The following is a 21739-nucleotide window of genomic DNA, read 5'->3' on the forward strand; positions in this document are numbered from 1 at the left end:
GGAGCAATCACAAAGACCGACTAAAAAATCGGTTTTGGTATCATAATCATATGCAACAAAGACGAGGAGACAAAACAGAAAAAAATTGAATTCGCTCAGAAGGATTACAGAAGTGGTTATCCAAAAAGCATTGATAGAAGTGGCAATAACTGAATGCAATCCAGCAATCCCATGACAGACACTGAATGTAAAGCGGCATATATTAACTAGCCATCAGACAATGTTTGTTACATGAAGCCCAACACTCGTTCGAGAGTTCTATTCGAGTTGCTATCGAACTGCGCATGCCAGAAAATTTGACTATGTGCTGAAAGCTACAGTTATTAGGACAGTTCAGCTCCTCTGCTGCTTCTGGATCTCTTTTCAAGCCCTGTTCAAAGAAGATGGCGGAACAATCTATCCTTCAATCTCGACATCCTTGGGATACGACAAGTCATCATCTCTGGTGGATTTTGGTTTGTCATAAAACTTGAACTGGGGAAGCAGTAGATCCTTGCATCTCTACGCTTACGGGGCATTCAAATGGGCCACTGGAATTTTGACTGTCGGCTAATGTTCCAGTTCTTAGTCCAACCATACCATGCATATCCCAAAGCTCGGATATTCTTTGATACGGTCCTATGGACATGGATGCAAAATCTCTCCTATGTCACTGCTGCTCTAGATCACAGTATACAATATGGTATGTCGTTTCAGCCTGAACTGAATGGTAAGAGAAGTATCGAACCCTATCGGTTTGGTACTGATATCCGATACGAATGGCGAACTGATACTCGATACGCCAAAAAAATTCGTTCCGTGCCATACTGATACTATGCTAATGTGGCACGTTGAATTTTGGTACAGAATATTCTGTAGGGAGCTGAATCTTTCCAAGTATATGTTTTATAGTCTTATGGTCAAAGATTCAAAACACCTGACTCTAGTTAGTCCATCCTCCTCTGCAAGTGAGAAGAAAGACTTCGGCAACGCAGCCTGTGTCTATAGACATTCATTGCAGGGCCCTTCCCCGGAAGACCCATCCAATTTACAGTGCATGGACTTCAAGACTAGATGAGAGTTTTGCCTTGGCTTTACGAAATTTCTGGTCAACGTTCTTCGTGTGGCAGGTGATATCAGATGCTCCTGTCAAATGATGACTACGGTGTACTTGGAACTCCCTAAAGTTCATGAGAAGAAAAGTCTCCTCTAGGCAGCCAGCCCCACCAAATACGATACTCGGTAGGCAAACATTGACTCATCTACGGACCATAGATTCTAGTTCTGTGGTCTTACCACCATTCCACGCGTATGACGGTCATCCACCACCCGAAAAACAAGTTAGGTTAGGCTGTGGGACCAGCCTCTCGCCCTTCCTTTCCACTGCTTTCCACCCTTCCATTTCCTTGCAGACATTAGGGAGCTGGAGATATTTGGGACTTCCAGAACACATTAAACAGAGCGTCGTAAGATTTATTTGATTGCCATGAGAGTAAGCCATCTTCAGTGGAGTGCCAGATCAATCGGCATTGCAATAAATTGTTTTATCCAAATCTAAAGGGAGGAATCCATGGATAACTGGATTACATGACTCAAGTAGCATGCCGTTCTATCTTGTGCCAAAGGTATCATACAGGTTCCGTGATACCACTTTTGTAGAGGACTGGTACTAATCTTGATGTCATTAATCATGTATTTTTCACTCAGCATTTGCCAGAAAAACCAGTTATAAGTTGAATGAATTCATTTGGCGGCAAATCGAGAGTTGGCAAAACTTTCTTGTCGGGGAGACGGCCTGATAATCTTAATAAATTCTCATACCAGGTCAAGATCCCTTGCATCTGGGTTTCACCATACGAACGCCCTGCTTGTATAGCGTTTTAAGAGAACAAAAAGACCACCGAAAAGTTTGGAGAAGAACAGGGCGACTCTACTAATTCAAAAATGTAGGAACGACCGCTAGAATTCTGAAGCTTTTGCCCAATTCTTTTCTCAAAAACGAAAAGAACTACTCAGAAGAGAGAAGAAAGAAAGAAAGAAAGAAAGATCAGAGTACTCTAACCATCCAATTTGCTCAAATTTAAGTAATTCTTCAAATCTTATTTTTCTTTCTGCATAAAGAGAGAATTTTATGGACCATATATCATCAGGACTCGGACATCGCCTGATGCAAGAATATCGTCGTGTCTTGTATGTAAACATACAAAGAATACAAATGAAAGAATTTGGAAGCTCGATCGGGATTAATGATCGAGGCGAAAGAATCACTGCATGATCTCAACATAATCTACAACAAGGGGTACATGGTCTCTTTTAGAGCATCATGACCCTGAATTCCTCGAAGCTCAGCACACCGTCGCCGTCGAGATCGAACCTTCGAATCATGGCCATGCACTCCTTGGTGGTCCTGGAGTCCCCCAGCCTTTCGAGCGCCCGTTTGAGGCTCTTGGGGGTGATGCGCCCTTGGTTGTCCATCTCGTACACCCGGAACGCCTCTCTCAAGCTCCGCACCTTCTCCTCCTCCTCCTCCACGTCCACCAGCCTCACAAAATCGTCGTAGCAAAGCAAGCCGTCGCCGTCAGAGTCCGACGACGCCACGACGGCCTCCGCATCCTCATGCGACAGCTCCTCCCCCACCGTCCTCATGCAGCTCCGAAGCTCCGCAGGCGATATCTTACCGTCGCCGTTTTCGTCGAAATAGCGGAACACTCGCTCCAGCTCGCGTTCGCTGCCACCCGACGACGTCGACAGCCTCGAGATGGTGCTACCGCTAGGGACTCGCAATAGCGCGGCCGGCTTCTTCTTCGGCGACAGCAGGACCCGTAATTTGCTGATAAACGACGGAGGATTCTTGCTCTGCACGTCGAGCGGTGCCGACGAGCAGGATGGGCCAAGGGGAATAACGTCCTTGGGGACTGCGAGCATCATTTCTACCTCTGGTGGTCTGGCTGAAGAAGATGTTTGTACCTCTGGTGGTCTGGAACTGGGGTTGTGCTTCTTCGGCTCGCAGGCATGGGAATGGGCATTTATGTAGCAAATGGAAACGCGGTGGCCTTGAGACAGTTGGGTTTGGTCGAGAGGGATAGAAACAGGGGGAGCTTCGAGCTGCGAGGGGCGAAGGTTCGGGGGCGGAGGGAAAGAAAAACGAAAGGAAAAGGGAGTTGAACGGTCTCGGGGGAAATAGAAGGCAACCGTGACGAGAGGGCGGCGCTGACGGTCAACCTTCGGATAGGGCGCGGGATAGCCAAGAGATGCCGTATCCATGAATATCATATTGGAAGCATTGCTACGCCGTCCCAATAAAGATTCCACCCGATCCGATATGCCGACGATGTCAGAAAAATATCTAAATGAGCCCCTCCCCCAGAGGAAATGTGTGGTTCCCTGGAGAGCGGAGGCTATTGATGATATCCATTTGAATAACCAACTCATAACCTTTGTTAAGCTGATCATTTGTGGATCAGGCAAAACCTTGCCCAGTCCTTACCTAGAGCTAATTCGAGTAAATTGAACCAGATATCTGCCAAATCTGATTTGGCTAACAAGGATTTCAGACATGATTCAGTTGCAACCAATAAGTGTTTTGGGCTGCAAAGCTAGTAAAGAATAAATCAATCATTTATTAGATTGGGCTGGTAGGAGATCCTTATGATTTTTTTATTAGATTTATTTTCTTTTGTGTTGTTTGTTCTTCAATTTAGAGTGAATCAATCGTAGTTTGCTTTATTGTTCATATTTGTAATTGAGAGATTTAACTAAATATTACCTACAAATCGGTCCAAACACCACAAGCTCAAAAGCGGACGCCGGAGAGCGACAGCAAGGGCTTAGGCCCTATTTGGGGAGCTTTTGGAGGGCCAAAAAGCACTTTCTAACCCTTCAAAAATACTTTTAGATAAAAAAATGGTGTTTGGTAAAATTTTCGAAAAGCTGTTTCAGCTTTTGCGGGAAGCTGAAAACAGCTTTTGGGGAGAAACTCAAATTTGGAGTTTTCCGAAAATGATGTTTTCAGCTTTGTCGGGAAGTTGATTTTTGGACCAAAATATCCTCATTTAAATCTCACTTTTTTTCCTAAAACCCTCATCCCGCCTCTTCCTCTCTCACCAATCCTCTCTTTCTCCCTCTCTATCTTCTTCTTCCTCCCAACGTTGCCACCTCTATTCCTTCTTCTTCTTCTTCTTCTTTCCTTTTTTTTTTTTTTTGTTTTGGGAGCTTATGGTTGCCCATGGTGGCAGCCACCATGCCGGCCACCAGCCCACCACCCATGGCCGGTAACTCACTATATTTCAATGAAATAAAATAATAAATAAATAAATAAATAAAATAAATAAATAAAATAATGGGTGAGTGGCAAATAATCTGATCTAAATAAATAAATAAATAAATAAAAATATTGGTAATTATTTAACCAATTCTATCATCCTAGCTAGAAAATTTGTTAGAGAGATAAATGGTTATTAGAAGGATGAAAAATTAATTTACACTAATAATTATAATATTTTATATATTTATTATTGTATTATACTATAAATATAAAATTATATTACATTATATCATAATACATTGATATGTTATATTAAATAATTTAATATTATATTAAATTATTATTCTATAATACATAATGTTATAGTATTATATTATAATAATATTATATTACATTATATAATATTATATTATATCATATATTTATGTATTAATACATAATATATTTTATCATGCTCTGTTGTATAATACTGGTAATGTCTTTTATGACCATTTTGTCACACAAAAGTACTTTCTCAGTGTGTTTACCAAACACATGTTAAAATGCCATAGCACTTTAGAAATATAGTTACAAAATATTAAATATTTTTTTATAAACGTTCTGCTTTAGACAGCTCTACTTCTAACCGTTCTACTTTCAACGGCTCCCAGATATGATCTTAGTAGCTTGTGAGGCCCCATCAATTTATTTTTTTAATCCGGTGACACGTTCGTGCATGCTTGGAAACATCTAGACTGAAATGCACTGCTTAAAAAAATGAGCTGATTGGTGACGTGCATGGCCGCGTGGTGCTTGTTGAGGCCCCTTTTTTTTTTGCTAAAAATGTTGGAGGCCGCTTTGACGGTGAGGAATGGACTTCCCTAGCTGTCAATAATGCGACGCGAGATATGATGCCTTCGATGACGATGTAGGCTATGGACAATGGGACGGTGGGTTCTCAGCATCTCGAGAGAGACGTCAAACATTGATTTGTGCTCTTATGGGGCCCACCTCGGGCACGCGGACGGAGATAACAGCGTGCACGGATAAGCTTCGAATACGTCCGCTACCGACTACCGTAGATTGAGTTTTTTTTTTATTTCCGACCTTCTGATGTCAAATCTTGCACGGGACCTATAACATCTGCATAACTTTTTTATTTTTTCTGGGAGGAAGAAAAAGACCACATAATTTTTTTGCTTTTCTTTGTAGACATTTCTATACTATTTTAGCATTCTTGTGCTTCACGCTACGACAACCAATCCCGTGAATTGCACTGATGCAAGCAATCAGCGAGCAAGATGTAGCCAATAACCAAAGCGAAACAGCTTAAAATGAAGGCTGTAGATATGAAAATAAGAATCATTCTTTTCCCCTGTTTAAACTTTGTTTTTTATTTTGCGGAAAGCTTTTCCCCTTTCTTTTCGATTTCCTTAGAGACTTGTGTACACGAGCTTCGTAAAGATTAGAATGTTTAGGAACATATCTAATAAAAATCTAACGTTGTGAAATAAGTAAAATAGAGAAATGAGTGATAGATCAGGATGTGAATTAATCAGGCCAAGAACCAATTGTAGCCTAGAGGTTAACATGTGGATGCCACTGGGCCATGTTTAATTAAAATGCTTGTCTTAACCTGTTTAATTAAAATATAAAACAAGATGATGTTTGTGCAAACTAAGCCATGCGCCTGCATTGGTATCTATTGCTTGCATTATAATCTTTATAGATCAAACAAAAGGTTATTCGATTTATGCAGCTTAGTTTGCAAACCATCATGCATGCAAGAACATAATCATGTAGCTAAATATCCAGCAATGAATTGGAGAGGGATAAGAATGGTTTATCTTTATTTTTAAGCAACTCCAAACGATCAAAATTCTGATCGGAACTAACTATTAATCACTGGACACTCTCAGAAATAGAGCGTTGCCTCTCGTCAGGGAAAAAATAATAGAGCTTTTTCACAAGGCTCATGTAGCAAAGAACTTGTAAAATAAAATTTCCATGCTGCGTAAGCTACAACCTCAATCAATAGAAGGAAAATGAGCATATCACACCTTAAATCTCTTGATAGTAGCACCAAAGATACGCAATCTCTCCATGATAGTTCGGATCTGATCAGAAATGTAAACGTAGAGCCATTTTTGTTCTGCCTCATCAAGTCCATCTCTAGTGTTAGGCCACCCAAGATTATGAATAGATGAGTCTCGAGAAACTGTTTTAGCTGTCTGCTTCAAGCTCTGGAGATCAAATTCAATTGGTTCTCCAATAATAATTTTGATGTCTTTATTCCAAAGAGGGACTGGTGGTCTTCTTCCAAAGAAATATTTCTCAGGCATCACCTGCAAGCCCCAGGAAAGAGTAAATAAAACAACATAAGAAAGAAACAAAGAATACTGTGAGTGGAAGTGGATCTCCGTTTACTGCTCCTCAGTTTACTGTTCTAATGATCAGTTTGTGCAACCCAAAAAAAAAGGCCAGTGGAGTTGTAAATAAGAGAGAGTGCAGTATATGCATGCTGTAGAAATGTTATCATAATGCCATGGACAAAAGAACCCACTTGCTACAATGACGAGTGATGGTGACAAGAATGGGAGACTTAACACCACTAGATTGCCTTTGACAGGGTGATTATCCATCAGGAATTTCTCATATCAATGCCCTGAGTATTAAATCTGCACAGCAAATGTAAATGTTGAAAGAAGCAGCAGAAAATTTCTATTTAGGGGGTTGTATCTGTTTCTGAATCTCTCTCGAAACTTGCCTCCGCGCACACTTCCTAAATCTTACCTATGCTTCTTCTTCTTCTTTATTTATTTTTCTTTTTTCCGGTTTCTTGAGAAATCCACTTCCCTTATGCTTCTTCTTCCTTTTCTTCTTTTTCTTTGTCCTTTTTTTTTTTGGTTTCTCGAGAAATCCACTTCCCCTCACCCACAGCAGAATTGGCTCATTCAGGCAACTAAAATAGAACCTGCTACTAATTATGTTATAGAAGTTGTGCTTAAATTACAAAACAAATACATGTAGTAACAAGACATGCAATTACCGTCAGCATGTGTGTCTGTCAACATGTGTTCATGTGTGCATGTGAGCAGGTGTGTCCGTACGCATATCCATGTATGTCAATGTCTGTATACTTTCCATGCATCGAAGGAAACAACCTACCTTTCTGGATTCCTTAACATTTCGAAAGGTGGAACTTTCCAAACCACTGAGAAGTGAATTAACAGTCAATATATGAATATATTAACAGGATAAAATGATACATAAGACAGCATTCATCATATTTTTGGTAAAAATAATCACATATAAATCATCAGATATTAATTGCATTCACATGAGAAACATGTGATTGAAAGCAGAAAATTAGGACTAGATGAAGGAAGCGCATATCCATATACCTTTTCGAAACCACAGTGAACAATCGGCAAAACAAGGGGGGTTACAGGTGCACGTACAATAAGACTCGCAGTTCCCCACTTCAAACGTCTTATGGGTGCATTTTCCTGGGACACTTTTCCTTCTGGAAATGTGTGCAACTATTTAAAAGGTAACTAGGAACTTTAGCAAAAATTGGTAACAAATTATAGTAATCATGCAAAACAAAAAGGTTGACCAGAAAGAAGCAGTCGTCAGGGAGCATAAAGAGAAAGTACCCAGCCTCCACCACTCAGTACTTCAAGAGCTTCATTCATATGTGCCTGATATATGCCACCACCCCTGGTTATAGGTATGCATTTTCCTGTGGATCTAAATCTCTTAGAAAACAAGAGCATGATCACAATAATAGCTAAAAAAGGATTCCTCAGAGACTTAAATAACAGCAGACAAATACAAAATTCAAGCAGATCATTATGAACTAGCAGGAGGAAAGAAGATGTGAAACAGATCAAATCCTGAAGCAAAGTCAATAGCATTAAGTTCAAATTTAAAGCCTATAAAAAAGTTTTTAAAAAAATCTAAAAGGAGAAAAACTGAAAGTAGCAGACCATAATTAACTAAAGCTTGCATGGTCCTTTCAGAAAACAACGAAAATGAAAATAAAGAAAATAGCCAAGCATAGTGAGCCTACATGCTTTTGCGAAAAGTAGACCAGCCTGGAGAAGTCAATCTGCAACATCTAAGAATGGGTAGAGAGGCATGCTACTATGCTAGTGATCCTTACACCTTACTGTTATTAAGGCCATAGTGTCCAGGTGTAGCCCACCAGAAAATTCTTTTCAGAACTATTTCAAATATTTTAGAATGTAATGCTTGTTTATAAGTTAAGCATCATTTCAACAGAATGCCACATGTATAAATGACAGTCATGGTCCACACAAGATACCATCAAGGCCGAAGAAATGGACAATATGAAAAAAGTATCCAAAAGCCTAAAATTAACACAAACTGATCATCTGCAACGGGAATTACACAAAAATATCAGTCAATGATAAGAGTTGTTGATATTCCCTGTTCTCAGCCAAGCAGCCTGAATCAGAAGCAATATCACTATTTGCTAACATCCAGATTTTTTCAACTGTTGAAATAGCTAAAACAGTCTATAATATCTGAAGATAAAAAAGGCCAATACCTAGTTATGGTCCCGGCAAACCGGGTTTCTAGGAGGGACAAATTGGGGACAGACCTAAGGATTGGCATTTTTTGCACAAAATGGCTGCCACTTGAACCTACATCATTGTGCATGTCAACCCAAGCCTTTTACAATACACCAAGCAATGGTCCCTTATCCTATAATCTCTGAAAATCCCACACCAAAATATTTATCTACATGCACATTCAAACAGAATAGTGCACTGGTTTGTTAAAAATAATTTAATAGCCCCAGATAATGTAACCATTGTTAGAAAAAAGGAATCTGCAGTCTGGCATATAATTGGGCAAAATCCAAAAGCCAGCTCACTTATTCATGTTGGCAATCACCTGACACTTTCTATAGAAATTGTATAATTAGTAACCATGCTTCTAAGGAAAAGGTGTTAAAGATTTGGGGAAAGAAGAAGTCAAAGGCAACCAGAACAGATATAAGATGTAGGGTAATCATCTAATGGTTGATATAGGGTATTTTCATCTTGCAGGATTCATATTAGTAAAAGATCATATTAACCGCAGCACTATTTAGAACAAAGTCAATTTCATCATAAGGCCAGTCTTCTCATGCGAGGAGGATACCAGACCTCAAAGCAAAATGAGTATGTGTCAGCCAGTGAAGCTGTGATCTGCTGTTAGATAGAATCATGAGTGACTTTGACTTCTCCGCCAAGTGTGACTGGGCCAGCCAGACGTGTAAGACTGTTATATACCTACCCACTTCAGGGAAGCTAATCTCCTCCCAAAAAGAGGGAGCACAATATCCACAGTTTTTGCATCAGAATAACAATGTTTCCCCATTTTAAGTATTCACTTGACAATAGTTATCAATTAGCTTCTTAGATAAACAATAATTCTTCCATCCACATCCACGGCAATGAGAACTTCGTCAAATTAGCATCAAGCTATTGTATCTCATGCTTTTGGCACAAAAAATATGGATTTAGACCATCTTATCAGTCTCTTTACCTTACATGGCTGCAGCATGTGAATCAAAACAACTTTAATATCTGGTTACCAATAACAGCTCAGTTAAAACAAAGAAATAATAATTTTATCTGATAACAACCGCAAAAGAGCAGGTTCCCATGCTGTGTAGAAAGGTTGATAATAGAAACTATATTGAGCATAGGAAGTCTTACCAAGCCGAAATATGTATGACAGAATCACATTTTTGAAGCATATATCTTCTGCGGCTAGAACCCACCGAGCTAATTTTGCATCTGCTGTTGGAAAACCCTTAAAACCCCACACAAGTGGGTCATCCAACCTGTTTTATGATGGACAACTTCAGCTCTCTCTTTGGAGGATCATTTATCCTTATTAAAAAAGCTAAAATGAGCTTAAAGTAGATGATCAATCAACAGAAGCGGTGCATTTATGTTTGCAAAACCAAGAAGATCAAACTAATAGAACATGATATAACAACTACAGAAAAAATATAAAAGCACAACCCATTTTATGCATTTTAGTTCCTAATCCACACAGATATTACCCTATATGTCAAACTGTTTGATGTAAATCAAACACATCTGGGCCCAAGTATTCTAACCTAACACCATCCCATGTACCAATGTTCATTGTCAAATTGTTGGACAAGTCCAGCTAAGGTGTCATCACTTGCTTTTTTATGAACAACTAACCGCTATTTCGCTTCCACCAAGATGTTCCTAATTAAGATTGATAATTTTATATTAATTTTATATTTTTATTCAAATAAGTAAAAAACTAAACTAGCTTTTCGTTGGTGAACTTAAAAGTTATTTAGATGCCCTAAATGGTAATAGTAGCTAGTAGCTTCTATAATAAAAATCCTGAAAAAATAATAATAAACTGGAGCTGAAACGTGCTTCCAAGGTGGCTGCAGTCACTGAGGAAAGAGGTTCCTACATCCTAGTTTTCAATCAACCCTGCACAGGTCTTTATGTCGCCACCAACCAATGATTTCATCTGAAGCTGAGTATCATACCAATCATGGCTAGTCCACATCTAAATATAATAATGATTGACGCAAGCTGAACTCCATCTGGGTTCTTCGCATTTTAAATTTTTTTGAAGATCCAAAAGAAATGCTAAAAGAAGTGCTAAAAAAACAGAAATAAATTTTAAAAAAATGCACGGAAATGTTAACCTATTTCCAATTGTTTATCAATATCTTCGAAGTAGCAACTCTGGCATCATAAATTAAAAATTTGATAATACCTATGGCTATAAAAGAATCATGCATGTTTGTGTGCTTTATGAAGAAAGGGTCCATGCTTCTAAAAAAAGGATATGCGTTTTCTAAGTGTATAAAAAGTATTAGCAACGCTGGCATCACAAATTAAAAATTTGACAATACCTATGGCTATAAAAGAATCATGCATGTTCGTCTGCTTTATGAAGAAAGGGTCCATGCTTCTAAATTCTAGCAATAAAGGAAAAGGATATGCGTTTTCTAAGTGTAGAAAAAGTATTAGCAACTCTGGCATCACAAATTAAAAATTTGACAATACCTATGGCTATAAAAGAATCATGCATGTTCGTGTGCTTTATGAAGAAAGGGTCTATGCTTCTAAATTTTAGCAATAAAGGAAAAGGATATGTGTTTTCTAAGTGTATAAAAAGCATTCCTTTTCTTCCTTCTCCTATCTCAGTGATGGCACATTCTCCCAGAGCAAGTAATTACAGCATAATTGGTCATAATCAAACTTGATATCTCTTATATTGTGAATTGAGATTCCCAATTTATGCAACTATCTAGTGTAAGTATGTAAAAGCAATAGACATGTTCTATGTTATTTGCAAGGTAAAGTTGGTCATGGTCTATATATTTATGTCCATTCAAGCTCCCTCTTTCTAGCCTTCTCCGCTGCTGACAGCACGGGTTTACGCAAATGACCAATCTAACAGCTTCAGCTTTTTCTTGGTCTCAGATCCCAACATCATTAGACATGTTTCCTATAAATAAGTTAAGCAATTAATTATAACATTCTAGTAATAATCATATGTTGTATTGGTCATGTCTTCTACATGATCGTGGCTTCCCCTCAGAGTTTGAAGTCACCTCATGCAACAAGTAGCTAGAATATTAAGGCCAGGTATTTTTGTCACCAATCCAAGTCTTCATGGCATGTTCCCCTCATTGAAGATCGGGATAATCTTAATAGCGAGAAAGTTGCACACATTTCTCTTCATTTTCAAGAAATTATGGGGGACAAGCAACTAGCTATTAATATTCATGAAGACAGCTAACTTAGATTTTCTTTCTATGTCTTCGTGGCAAAGTCACCCTGACCCCTTCTGTCCTAAAATTGCAAGTGTGATAGAATACAGAAACAGAAATACCCACCAGCTAGCTATTTCATGAAACCTATCAGGGAGGGCGCTCATGAATAAGGCTTTTGTGCTGCCTGCATGCCCCATATAGATGTGTCATGCCAATCAAACAATTCTCACTTGGATGTCATGAACAATTGACTGCCAAATTACTGCAATAAATGGCTGAAAAATCGTGCAACAATGCAACAAACAGCTGACATATTCAGCAGGATAAATAAAAGAAATAAAGTATAAATCTTTCCAGCCAAGCAACCGGCAATCTAACAACTCCCCGATTGAATGCCATGTGAGTTTATTTATTTTCTAACTTCCTGACATTGGTAGTTGTAAAAGAGATACCAGTATACCTTGGAAAGGCTGATACATAACATAAACTTGTCAGCAGGAAATGAAGTATGAAGCTTAATAGCCACATGACCTATTTCTACACAGATAAACCCAAAAATTTAGATTTTTTTTTTTTATAGAAGACTGCCAGTTATGGTGGTCGTAATTTTATAAACAGTGCTCCAGCTAATTATATAACTTCGATTCAATCACAGATTAGGTTTCCATGCTATTTTACTGCATCTTGGCTCAAAACCTGAACTTTGTTTCAATCGGAAGCACTCGAAACACTAATTCACAAGAAACTTTCAACCAAGATTGATGAAGTCGATGAGGCAAGAAGGAACGAAACTCCAACGAAAGAGCGAAAAAACACAGAAATGGAAGGGGATGGGAGGTCGGTCGGCGACTCACGTGGACATGTGATTGCTGACGGTGATGAGGGGCTGGCCGGGGGGGCGGGAACGGACAAGACGGATTAGGGTTTCGGGGTTGTAGACGGAGGTGGAGTTGAAGAGGGAAGTGACGACCTTGGCGAAGGCCCCCACGGCCAAGATGACGAGCGCCCGCGGGACCCCTCCCAGGTGGTCCGCTTTCCCCGCCCACCTCATCGACCCTCCACCCATCCCGCATTCGATCTCTCGATAGAACCTCTCCGTCCTCTGAGCACAGCGAGAGGAAGGAGAGCGAGGGAAATGGGATTTCCGGTTCTTCTTCTTCTTCTTTTTTTTCCGGTTCTTTTTTTTTCCGGTTTTTTTTTTTTTGGCTAAAAACAGGAGTATTTCTACATAACGTGTACGCATACATCCAAAAAAGTCAACAAACAGTATATCACGGAGTGCACTAGATAACTCTGCCTCTCCTACCTAGAGATGGTTTCGCGAATAGTTGACAACAAAAAAGGCCACCCAATCTGCAACTCCATTGACCTCTCTAAACATGTGCTTCGTCTGGAGTATCATCCCACTACGGATCATGACCCGAATATCTCTCAGCAGTGGGTGATAATCACCGACCCCTCCGGAAACCTGCAGGATCCACCCAATGACCGTCACTGAGTCACCTTCCAAAAGAATCTCTCTCCCCTATAGGGCACGCCAAACGCAGTACAAATCAGCCCATGCCGCTCTCAGCTCTGCCTCTAGCACCGAGGTGTCAAACAAGTAGCAGCTCCCAGCAACAATCACCTTGGAGTCCGCCCCCCTAACAACGAAGCCCGCCCCACCCCTCCTACCTCTATCTAGGACGCATCCATCGAAATTGACTTTGAGGAAACTCGCAGGTGGGGGCTCCCAGGTGAAAAATACCAAACAGGATGCTCCACAAGCAGATGAAGAGCCTCAGATATCCCGAGCAGTCAAAGGTCTATCTGACCAGATTGCCTAAGAGGCCTCCACCGCCAACAGTTGCGCCGTCTCCACCACTACCCTAGGTGATGGGCAGCTCTTTCCAAATGTCCAGGTGTTCCTTGCGAGCTAGATCTGATAAGTAGTATAGGTCACCCGGTCTGGACTGCAAGGCCCCGGCCAAATGTCGAAGGACCTGAAGAAAAGACGCCGCATGAGTCTAGAGCACCGAGGGGAACCCTGCATGCCTCTAGACCCTCCTCGTCCGGTGGCACGAGAAGATAGCATGGTCTAAAGACTCATCACTCTGACACTCCGGGCACTGGGGGTGGATACCCATGCCCCTCCCGCTCAGCAGAAGTCTCGTCGGAAGCCTGCCCCATGCGACTTTCTAAAGGAATAATGCCACTCTAGGGTGCAAGCCAAATTGCCAGATTCAGCTAAAATCTACTCCCAACTGCCCTCCATCTTGTACAGTGCCGCAAACATCATCCACATTGACTCTAGACCGGCAGGAAGTGCTCCAAACCTGTACATCAGGGCAAGCGTGCACCGGGACTGGGAGTGTCACGACCCCTACTCCGATCCGGCGGGCCGCCGCGACGGTCCTAGGTTGCGGGTAGGCATAAGGCCATCAGCAACCACGTAGAACCCTACTTACTTATCATAATCATCAATAAATCCTTGAAAATTTTGGCATAATATATGCACAAAATAATCACTTTTTTTCTATATTTATCTGTTAGGATATATCAATACATACAACAACTCTACCTGTCAGAACGACAATCACATAACCTGTCATATAATAAACATGGACAATATATAGCAATACATTATCACAGGCACACAACTGATCTGTATAAAACATGGTTCCCAATCCATCCATGGCCAAACCCATATCCACAACCAGATCTCTATCTATAACTATACACTATATACAACTGAGAGGTTTATAATACACCAAAAATATATAAACCTCTATTCTACATTATACTATGGAGCGGTACAACCAGCAGGCAATCTCTAACCCTGCTCCTCTCTAAACGATCTGTCCTGCAACAAAAATATCAAACTAGGGAGTGAGTATATGAATACTCAGTGAGTGGAGTAGAGAGTACTATGCACATGAGACAAGATATAATCATGGCTCGAGGTGAAATCTCAAGAACATATGAGCAGTCATCAATAACAGGATACACATAACTCAACATAAGAAATATGGAGTAAATCATCACAGTATCACCACAATCACAATCAACTCATCTGAAGCATATATAGAATAATCAATTAAACATGAATGATATATCATGAATATGCTCAACAGATCATAACACTGAAATGTATAAATCAAGGTGTCAATATGCGAAGTCATCACTAGACAGCTATCGGGAGGTGGGTCTTACGCCCCAGGCGAACCACAACAACTTCTTACTATCACATGCATATGCAGAATAAGACACCACACTGATCATGTAAATGCTGGCCAGTATCTAAAACAGAAATCCATAGAAACCCGTGAGAATCACCTCACAACTGAATACTATCGGCACCTCGCGGGAATGCTACATTCGCGGAAAGCTATACTGCACCTCGCGGGGTCTTACTATGCTCGGCGGCAAGCAGATATATAAGTCGTAGGACCGGCCGATCCTACGCCTAAGGCCGTGTCCCCCTAGAAAGGGACTGGGCTCCGCCCACCCAAAAAGCTATTATGTACACACAGGCCGATGTCTAACCCCATCGACTATAGGTGTCCTATGGATACTGCCAAGCCATGCATAAATGCCATAATGCACCCTCCCAATACTCTACTAAAAAAGAGTATAATCAAGACTACCACTCACTCGACCACGACCCAATCATAAACTAACATCAGGGTTGGGAGTGAGGGGTCAAAGAAGTGCAATACAACTCAATATACCACTGAAAAGGCTCTACAAGTCTTTAAAATAGAGGAAATGAAATCAATTTACAAAAGAAGTCATTTCACAATTTACAAAATAGAGGAAAAAAGAAGTCTTTCATTTTTCTCTTTTTTCTATCAATTAATCTTTTCCTTATATGTATTATGATGCGAAAGCATCACACACACACCTTAGGCTACTGTTATAGGGTCAAGGTGCGAGAAAGAGTCAAAATCCTCCTTCACTAAAAATTTCACTAAGGCGTGAGTCGACCCCAACTTCCTTGAGTCGACCCCGACCACTGAGCCGCAAAACTTCATTTTCTGGACTCTCAAAGAGAGTCGACCCCCAACCTCATGAGTCGACCTCTCTGAGGCATAAGTCGACCCCAATCTGCCCCGAGTCGACTCCAGTTGACCTCGAGTCGACTCCGGCGCGTTTTGAGGCGACTCCCATCATTTTTCTCACCTTCTTCATCTCGGATGAATAGTAACCCAGACTGACAGCGGGTTACTTCATCCCAGTTTTGATCCACTTTTCAAACTCCAAATTCTATGAAATTTATACCTAATATTCTACACTTATAGGGGTTTCCAGAATGGTAACATGCATTGCTATCAGAGGCCGATTGGCCCCCAAAATAATTCACTGAAATCAGGACTTCAATATAGATTTTCCGCAGTGCCCGAAAAACTCCTATCTACCCTCTTTATAGTCTCAAATCCTCTAGAAGATTAGGTAGGGATGGGTATTTACCTTTTCTTCTTCTGAAACTTGGATCCTTGCGTAGAGAGGAAGGAGACCTACGCTTTTTCCTTCAGCTGGCAGCGCAACCGGGGCTCCCTTCCACCTTAAACTTCTTTCCTCTCTCTCTTTCTCTTCTTTTTTTTCTTCTTCTTTTCTTTTCCTTCCCCGCCTGAGACCTCCCTCTCCTTCTCTATTTCATTCCACCGACACAGCACCCAAACCCCCCATTTAAGGCCCTGTTTGGGGGAGCTGTTGGCAGTAGAGCTGTTGGAAATAGAGCTGTTGGAAGTAGAGCTGTCTGAAGTAGAGCTGTTATAAAAAGCTGTTTGCTGTTTGGTAACTACATTCGTAAAGTGCTGTGGTACTTTGTTTTGTGTTTGGTAAACAAACTGAGAAAGTACTTTTGTATGACAAAATTACCATAAAGGACATTGCATAGTATTATACAACATAACATAATAAAACATAACATAAATTAATACATAAATATACGATATAGTATAATATTATTGTAATATAAAATAATATTATGTTAATATAGCATAATAGTAATATAATTATTAGAGTAAATTAATATTTGATAATATAACATAATATTAAATTATTTAACATAACATATTAATGTATTATGATATAATGTAATATATATTATATTTATAGTATAATACAATAATAAAAGTATAAATTATTATAATTATTAGTATAAATTAATTTCTCATAATATAACATAATATTAAATTATTTAAAATAACATATTAATGTATTATAATGTAATGTAATATAATACAATATTTATAGTATAATACAATAATAAAGGTATAAAATATTATAATTATTAGTATAAATTAATTTTCCATAATATAACATAATATTAAATTATTTAATATAACATATTAATGTATTATGATATAATATAATATGATATTATATTTATAGTATAATAAAAAATAAAGGTATAAAATATTATAATTATTAGTATAAAATAATTTTTCATAATAATTTCCCATAATTTCCCATAAAATAATTTTCTGCGATCCAGGGGCTCTTCTTCGTGGTCCACGCTCGAGGAGAACCTCAGCGCGGGCCGCGAGGTTGATGATAAAAAAAAAACAATAGATTGATTTTGGAAGGTATGGAAAAGGATTAAAATTTTTTTCTTCTAAAATGTGGTTCAAGAGATGCATACAAAAATTGAAAAGAAAAATACATTTTCTTACGGAAGGGAGTCTGACGGCTAGGGTTCTTGGCTACAGCAGATTTTTAGGTTTATAAAGGGACAAACTATGTAATTATGTTATTTTAATATGGATATTTTTGTCAAAAATACAGCTTTCCGAAAAAGCTGAAACAGCTTCCTTCCAAAAGCTTCAAATTGGAGCTTTCTCCTAAAAGCTGTTTTCAGCTTCCCGCAAAAGCTGAAACAGCTTTTTGAAAAATTTACCAAACACAGTTTTTCATCTAAAAGTACTTTTGGAGGGCTAGAAAGTGCTTTCGGCCCTCCAAATGCTCCCCCAAAGAGGGCCTAAGTCACATCAAACTCCAAAATTTCTATTTTGCCCTTGCCACTTCAACACATGTACAATTATGCCATTATCTTTTGATTCTTTCCAATTTTATCCTTTATATCTATTTTAAGGACTATTCTATCCTTCTTGATATAAAAAAAAAAAATCTTGGGGTGATTACAGGGAGCGACCGGATCCTCTCCGCAAGTGGCTCCTCGAATAACTGATCAATCCGGTGGGGATCCCATCCCCCAACTCCGTGAAGGAGTAGATCGCAGACACGGAGTCCCTCCACAGCCTCAACACTGACTAAGGTCGACCATCGCTGCAACGGAAGTTCATCCACCCAAGCATCCTCCACCAAATCCACCCTCTGGCCATCACCAATTAACCACCTGCATCTCGAGAGAACCATAGGCACAGACCTACTAATCTCGTGCCACGCTGGTGAAGCCCTCCGACCCCCAAATGGGGTCGCACCGCTCCCAATGGGGCCATACCGGGTGACAATCAACCGACTCCAAAGAGACTGCAGCTCCAGGAGAACTCTGGCAGCATGCCGAGTGATCAACGCCTCCCTCCAGGTCAGCAAAGACTGAATGCCCAACCCCCTCCCCTAGTCGGTGGGCAGACCGGCTCTCAATTCACCAGATGCACCCCTCGGCCACCGCCCTGCGATCCCCAAATGAAGCCCCGAACCAACCTCTCGATCCTCATTAACACCATTTTTGGAACAACGATGTTCGACATCAAGTAAACAGGCATAGAACATAACACAGCCTGACCAGGATGACTCTACCCACCATTTCTGGTTCTTCTTCAGCGCCGCTTGGAGGTAAAATGGGTAGAAAGAGGGGATGCATGAGAGCAAACCACCGATTCTCTGAGGTATCGTCGATAACTTGTGCACCGCGTGACATGGCCAAAAAGTTTTTCTCTCCGTGGGATGCAGGCCCGGCCCACTATTATGAATATACATCTAACACTGTATAATTTAGGCCCACTATTATGAATATACATCTAACACTGTATAATTTAATATTTTTACTATTTATACTAGTTTAAATCTCATAAATTTTTTTAGCTCAATCATTCAAATAAATTTTTTGATAGACTAGTCATATATCATCCTAATATAAGTATAACCAAGGCATCCATATAAATAATATCTTGAAGTACTATAGGGATTACAAAAATAATGTCCCATAAGACATTGTCGGAGTGATTTGGCAGCATACGATGCAACCAAATCAGCTATACTATTGCCATTCTTAAAAATATGGACCGCCTCAAAGGTCAAAAACGTATGAGTCATCTTCCAGAAGTCTGCTGACAAAGGGTAAATCCTATTCAAGAAACTATCTATATTGTTTATCCAGCTGATGACCATCATGAAATTGCCTTCAAGCATGATCTAATCTATCCTTAAAATAGTGGTGGCATAAATGATCTCCTTCCATGCACCTCTCAATTCAGCTAAAGAAATTATGATCTCACGTAGTCAACACTTTCAACCACCAATTAGAGTTTCAATTGCAAATAATGAGAGTCGCTCTACTATTAGCACCATTGTCCAGTACGCAACCATCAAAATTAATCTTCAAAAAGCTCTAGGGTGGGGGCTCTCAGATGAGATAGATCATATCAAAAGAGGTTGTGATAACTATTGAAGTGGAAACCCAGCTTTCTCTAGCAGTTCTTGTTGAGTGATTATTGTTCTCCTATTTGATTTTGATGAGCCCAAAACACTTGAGTATATTTCATATTAAACTAATGAATTTAAATGAGTGTTTCAAGAAAATATTGTTGAATGTGCTAGAATGACTTAAAAATTGGTTCAAGGGTTTTAAATGCAACCTTTACTATGTTTGGAACCCTTTCAATTTTTGCCCTGCACTCGAGTCGACTCCGAAGATTCTCGAATCGACTCTGGCACAAAGGCTGCTAACTGGCACGCCCTCGAGCCGACTCCCAGTTCGGACGAGTAGACTCCTGATGGATTAGAGAAAGCAGGATTTGTGCAGAGCTCGAGTTGACTCCAACTAAGACCGAGCCGACTCTAAGAGCAAAGACAGAGAAGTATTTTCTGAGTTACAGTGCCCGAGTCGACTCCAACTATAGGCAAGTCGACTCCTGCGAAAAGACAGAAGACTAATGTTCAAGCCAACTGATATCGAGTCGTCTCCAACTAATATCGAGTCGACTCCAGCTATGGACGAGTCGACTCCAGCTATGGACGAGTCAACTCCGACAAGAATGACAGAAGAATGTTTTCTGTGGCACTGAAATCGAGTCGACTCCAGTGAAGACCGAGTCGACTCCAAGGACCAAGTCAGAGATCAAGTCTTTAAAACTTCTGATAACGAGGCGACTCCAAATGAGGACGAGCCGACTCCAACAGGAAAGATAGAAGGTCAGTTTCTGATACACTGAGATCGAGTCGACTCCAATTATGCTCGAGTCGACTCCAATAAAGGAAGACAGAAAATCAGTTTATGGTATACTGAGATCGAGTCAACACTTGAAGGTCGCGAGTTGTCTCTCGCTTTTGGCGAGTCGACTCCTAAATGTCGCGAGCCGTCTTCTGGAAGAAATGCCTAGGCACTACTATTAGAGATACAGCGAGCGAGTCGTCTCCTGAAAAACACGAGTCGTCTCCAGTTTCAGCCGAGTCGTCTCCTAGTCGCGCGAGTTGACTCTAATCTCAACGGTCATATTGTCAGGCTGCACAGTAATATCAGAACGGCTCTCTTACTTTCTCTAACCGCTATTTTTCAAAAAGAAGAGCCTTGAAAAGTGTTTAAAAGGAGAAGGGAGACAAGAATAAAGTATCCATTGAAGGGTATTTAAGTTTACATCTTCCAAAAGAAAGTCTAGAGCCTTTTTCAAAAGAGAAAGAGGAGTAACTTCGCTTACATTGATTTCAGAAGTACTCCTCACATTCAAGGCTCGATTATTTGATCCTCAACCACCGGTGCATTCAAGAGAGGATCCAGAAAAGGAGAAGCCACATCTTCCTTCAGCATAAAATCTATTTGAGAGCTTCTACCTTTCTCATATTGTTTATATTTGTGTTGTAACTCATATGTTCTGATTTTTGTTTCTTAATTCAATCAGGGGATTGAATCAAGGAGATTAAGTGTTGCCCAGATAGACAACCCAAGAGGGGGGGGGGGTGAATTGGGTTTTAAAATAATTATAGCAATTAAAAGGTTTGTGAATAACTAATTAATACTTTTTGCAAGTGGATTAATTAGATGCGATGTGCAGTGAATGAAATGAATGCAAGAGACAACAAGGCAATCACAAACACAAGGAATTTATAGTGGTTCGGAGCTAACCCTTGCTCCTACGTCCACTCCCCAAGCCTCACTTGGAAATTCACTATAACTCCTCGGATCACAGCCGGTTGTTTTACAAGCTCACAACCTAACTTGTTGTTTTACGAGATCACAATGAACTCGGTCAGTTTTTCCAGGCTCACCGACTAGAACCACCCGATTGTTTTTTCGGGATCACAATCAAACCCTTACACGTTGGTTTCAACCTAGGCTCACCAACAAACCTTTACACCCTTGATTCAATCTCCTGATTGAATCAAGTAAGGACCAAATGGATAGAAAGACAAACAGAAAAAAATACAGCTTCTAAACAAGCAAATATTCAGCAATATGAAATAGAAGAGAAGTTAAGAGCCCTAAAACAAGTTAATGATGATGTAGAGGAGGGCTTCTCGAACTCTGGGTCTCCTCTTGAATGTCTTGAAGACTT

At 40.0% G+C, this 21739-nt stretch overlaps 2 protein-coding genes across 9 annotated transcripts; both read right to left on the reverse strand.

The window, feature by feature from the left end:
* Window positions 1-2048: 2048 nt before the first annotated feature.
* On the reverse strand, window positions 2049-3240 carry LOC103701427 (putative calcium-binding protein CML19). The gene has a single exon (XM_008783465.4). The coding sequence runs from the start codon at window positions 2905-2907 to the stop codon at window positions 2293-2295; it is 615 nt and encodes a 204-aa protein (XP_008781687.1). The 5' UTR covers window positions 2908-3240; the 3' UTR covers window positions 2049-2292.
* A 2804-nt stretch (window positions 3241-6044) lies between these two features.
* On the reverse strand, window positions 6045-13166 carry LOC103701429 (N-acylphosphatidylethanolamine synthase-like). Of its 8 annotated transcripts, XR_005512556.1 has the most exons (7): window positions 12878-13166; window positions 9958-10085; window positions 7882-7967; window positions 7627-7764; window positions 7272-7436; window positions 6786-6900; window positions 6045-6567 (listed from the first exon to the last, which is right to left on the reverse strand). XR_005512556.1 is itself a non-coding variant. In XM_008783466.3 (5 exons), the coding sequence occupies exons 1-5, from the start codon at window positions 13087-13089 to the stop codon at window positions 6277-6279; spliced, it is 855 nt and encodes a 284-aa protein (XP_008781688.2). In that variant the 5' UTR covers window positions 13090-13160; the 3' UTR covers window positions 6045-6276. The 8 variants fall into 8 exon arrangements, 1 of the variants encoding a protein (XP_008781688.2); XR_005512554.1 differs by having other exon boundaries at window positions 6786-7436; XR_005512553.1 differs by having other exon boundaries at window positions 7272-7764.
* Window positions 13167-21739: the final 8573 nt, after the last annotated feature.

This window comes from Phoenix dactylifera, chromosome 1 (genome assembly GCF_009389715.1).
Source record: "Phoenix dactylifera cultivar Barhee BC4 chromosome 1, palm_55x_up_171113_PBpolish2nd_filt_p, whole genome shotgun sequence".
Lineage (NCBI taxonomy): Eukaryota > Viridiplantae > Streptophyta > Magnoliopsida > Arecales > Arecaceae > Phoenix > Phoenix dactylifera.

Bases quoted from the DNA above. Each gene is read 5' to 3' on its own strand.
- LOC103701427 (XM_008783465.4), bottom strand. From the start codon at position 2,907: ATGATGCTCGCAGTCCCCAAGGACGTTATTCCCCTTGGCCCATCCTGC.
- LOC103701429 (XM_008783466.3), bottom strand. From the start codon at position 13,089: ATGGGTGGAGGGTCGATGAGGTGGGCGGGGAAAGCGGACCACCTGGGA. The intron at 10,086-12,877 runs GTGAGTCGCCGA...ATCATAAAACAG, and splicing joins GTCAGCAATCACATGTCCAC to GTTGGATGACCCACTTGTGT. The intron at 6,568-7,626 runs GTATATGGATAT...TGGGGCTTGCAG, and splicing joins TTCACTGTGGTTTCGAAAAG to GTGATGCCTGAGAAATATTT.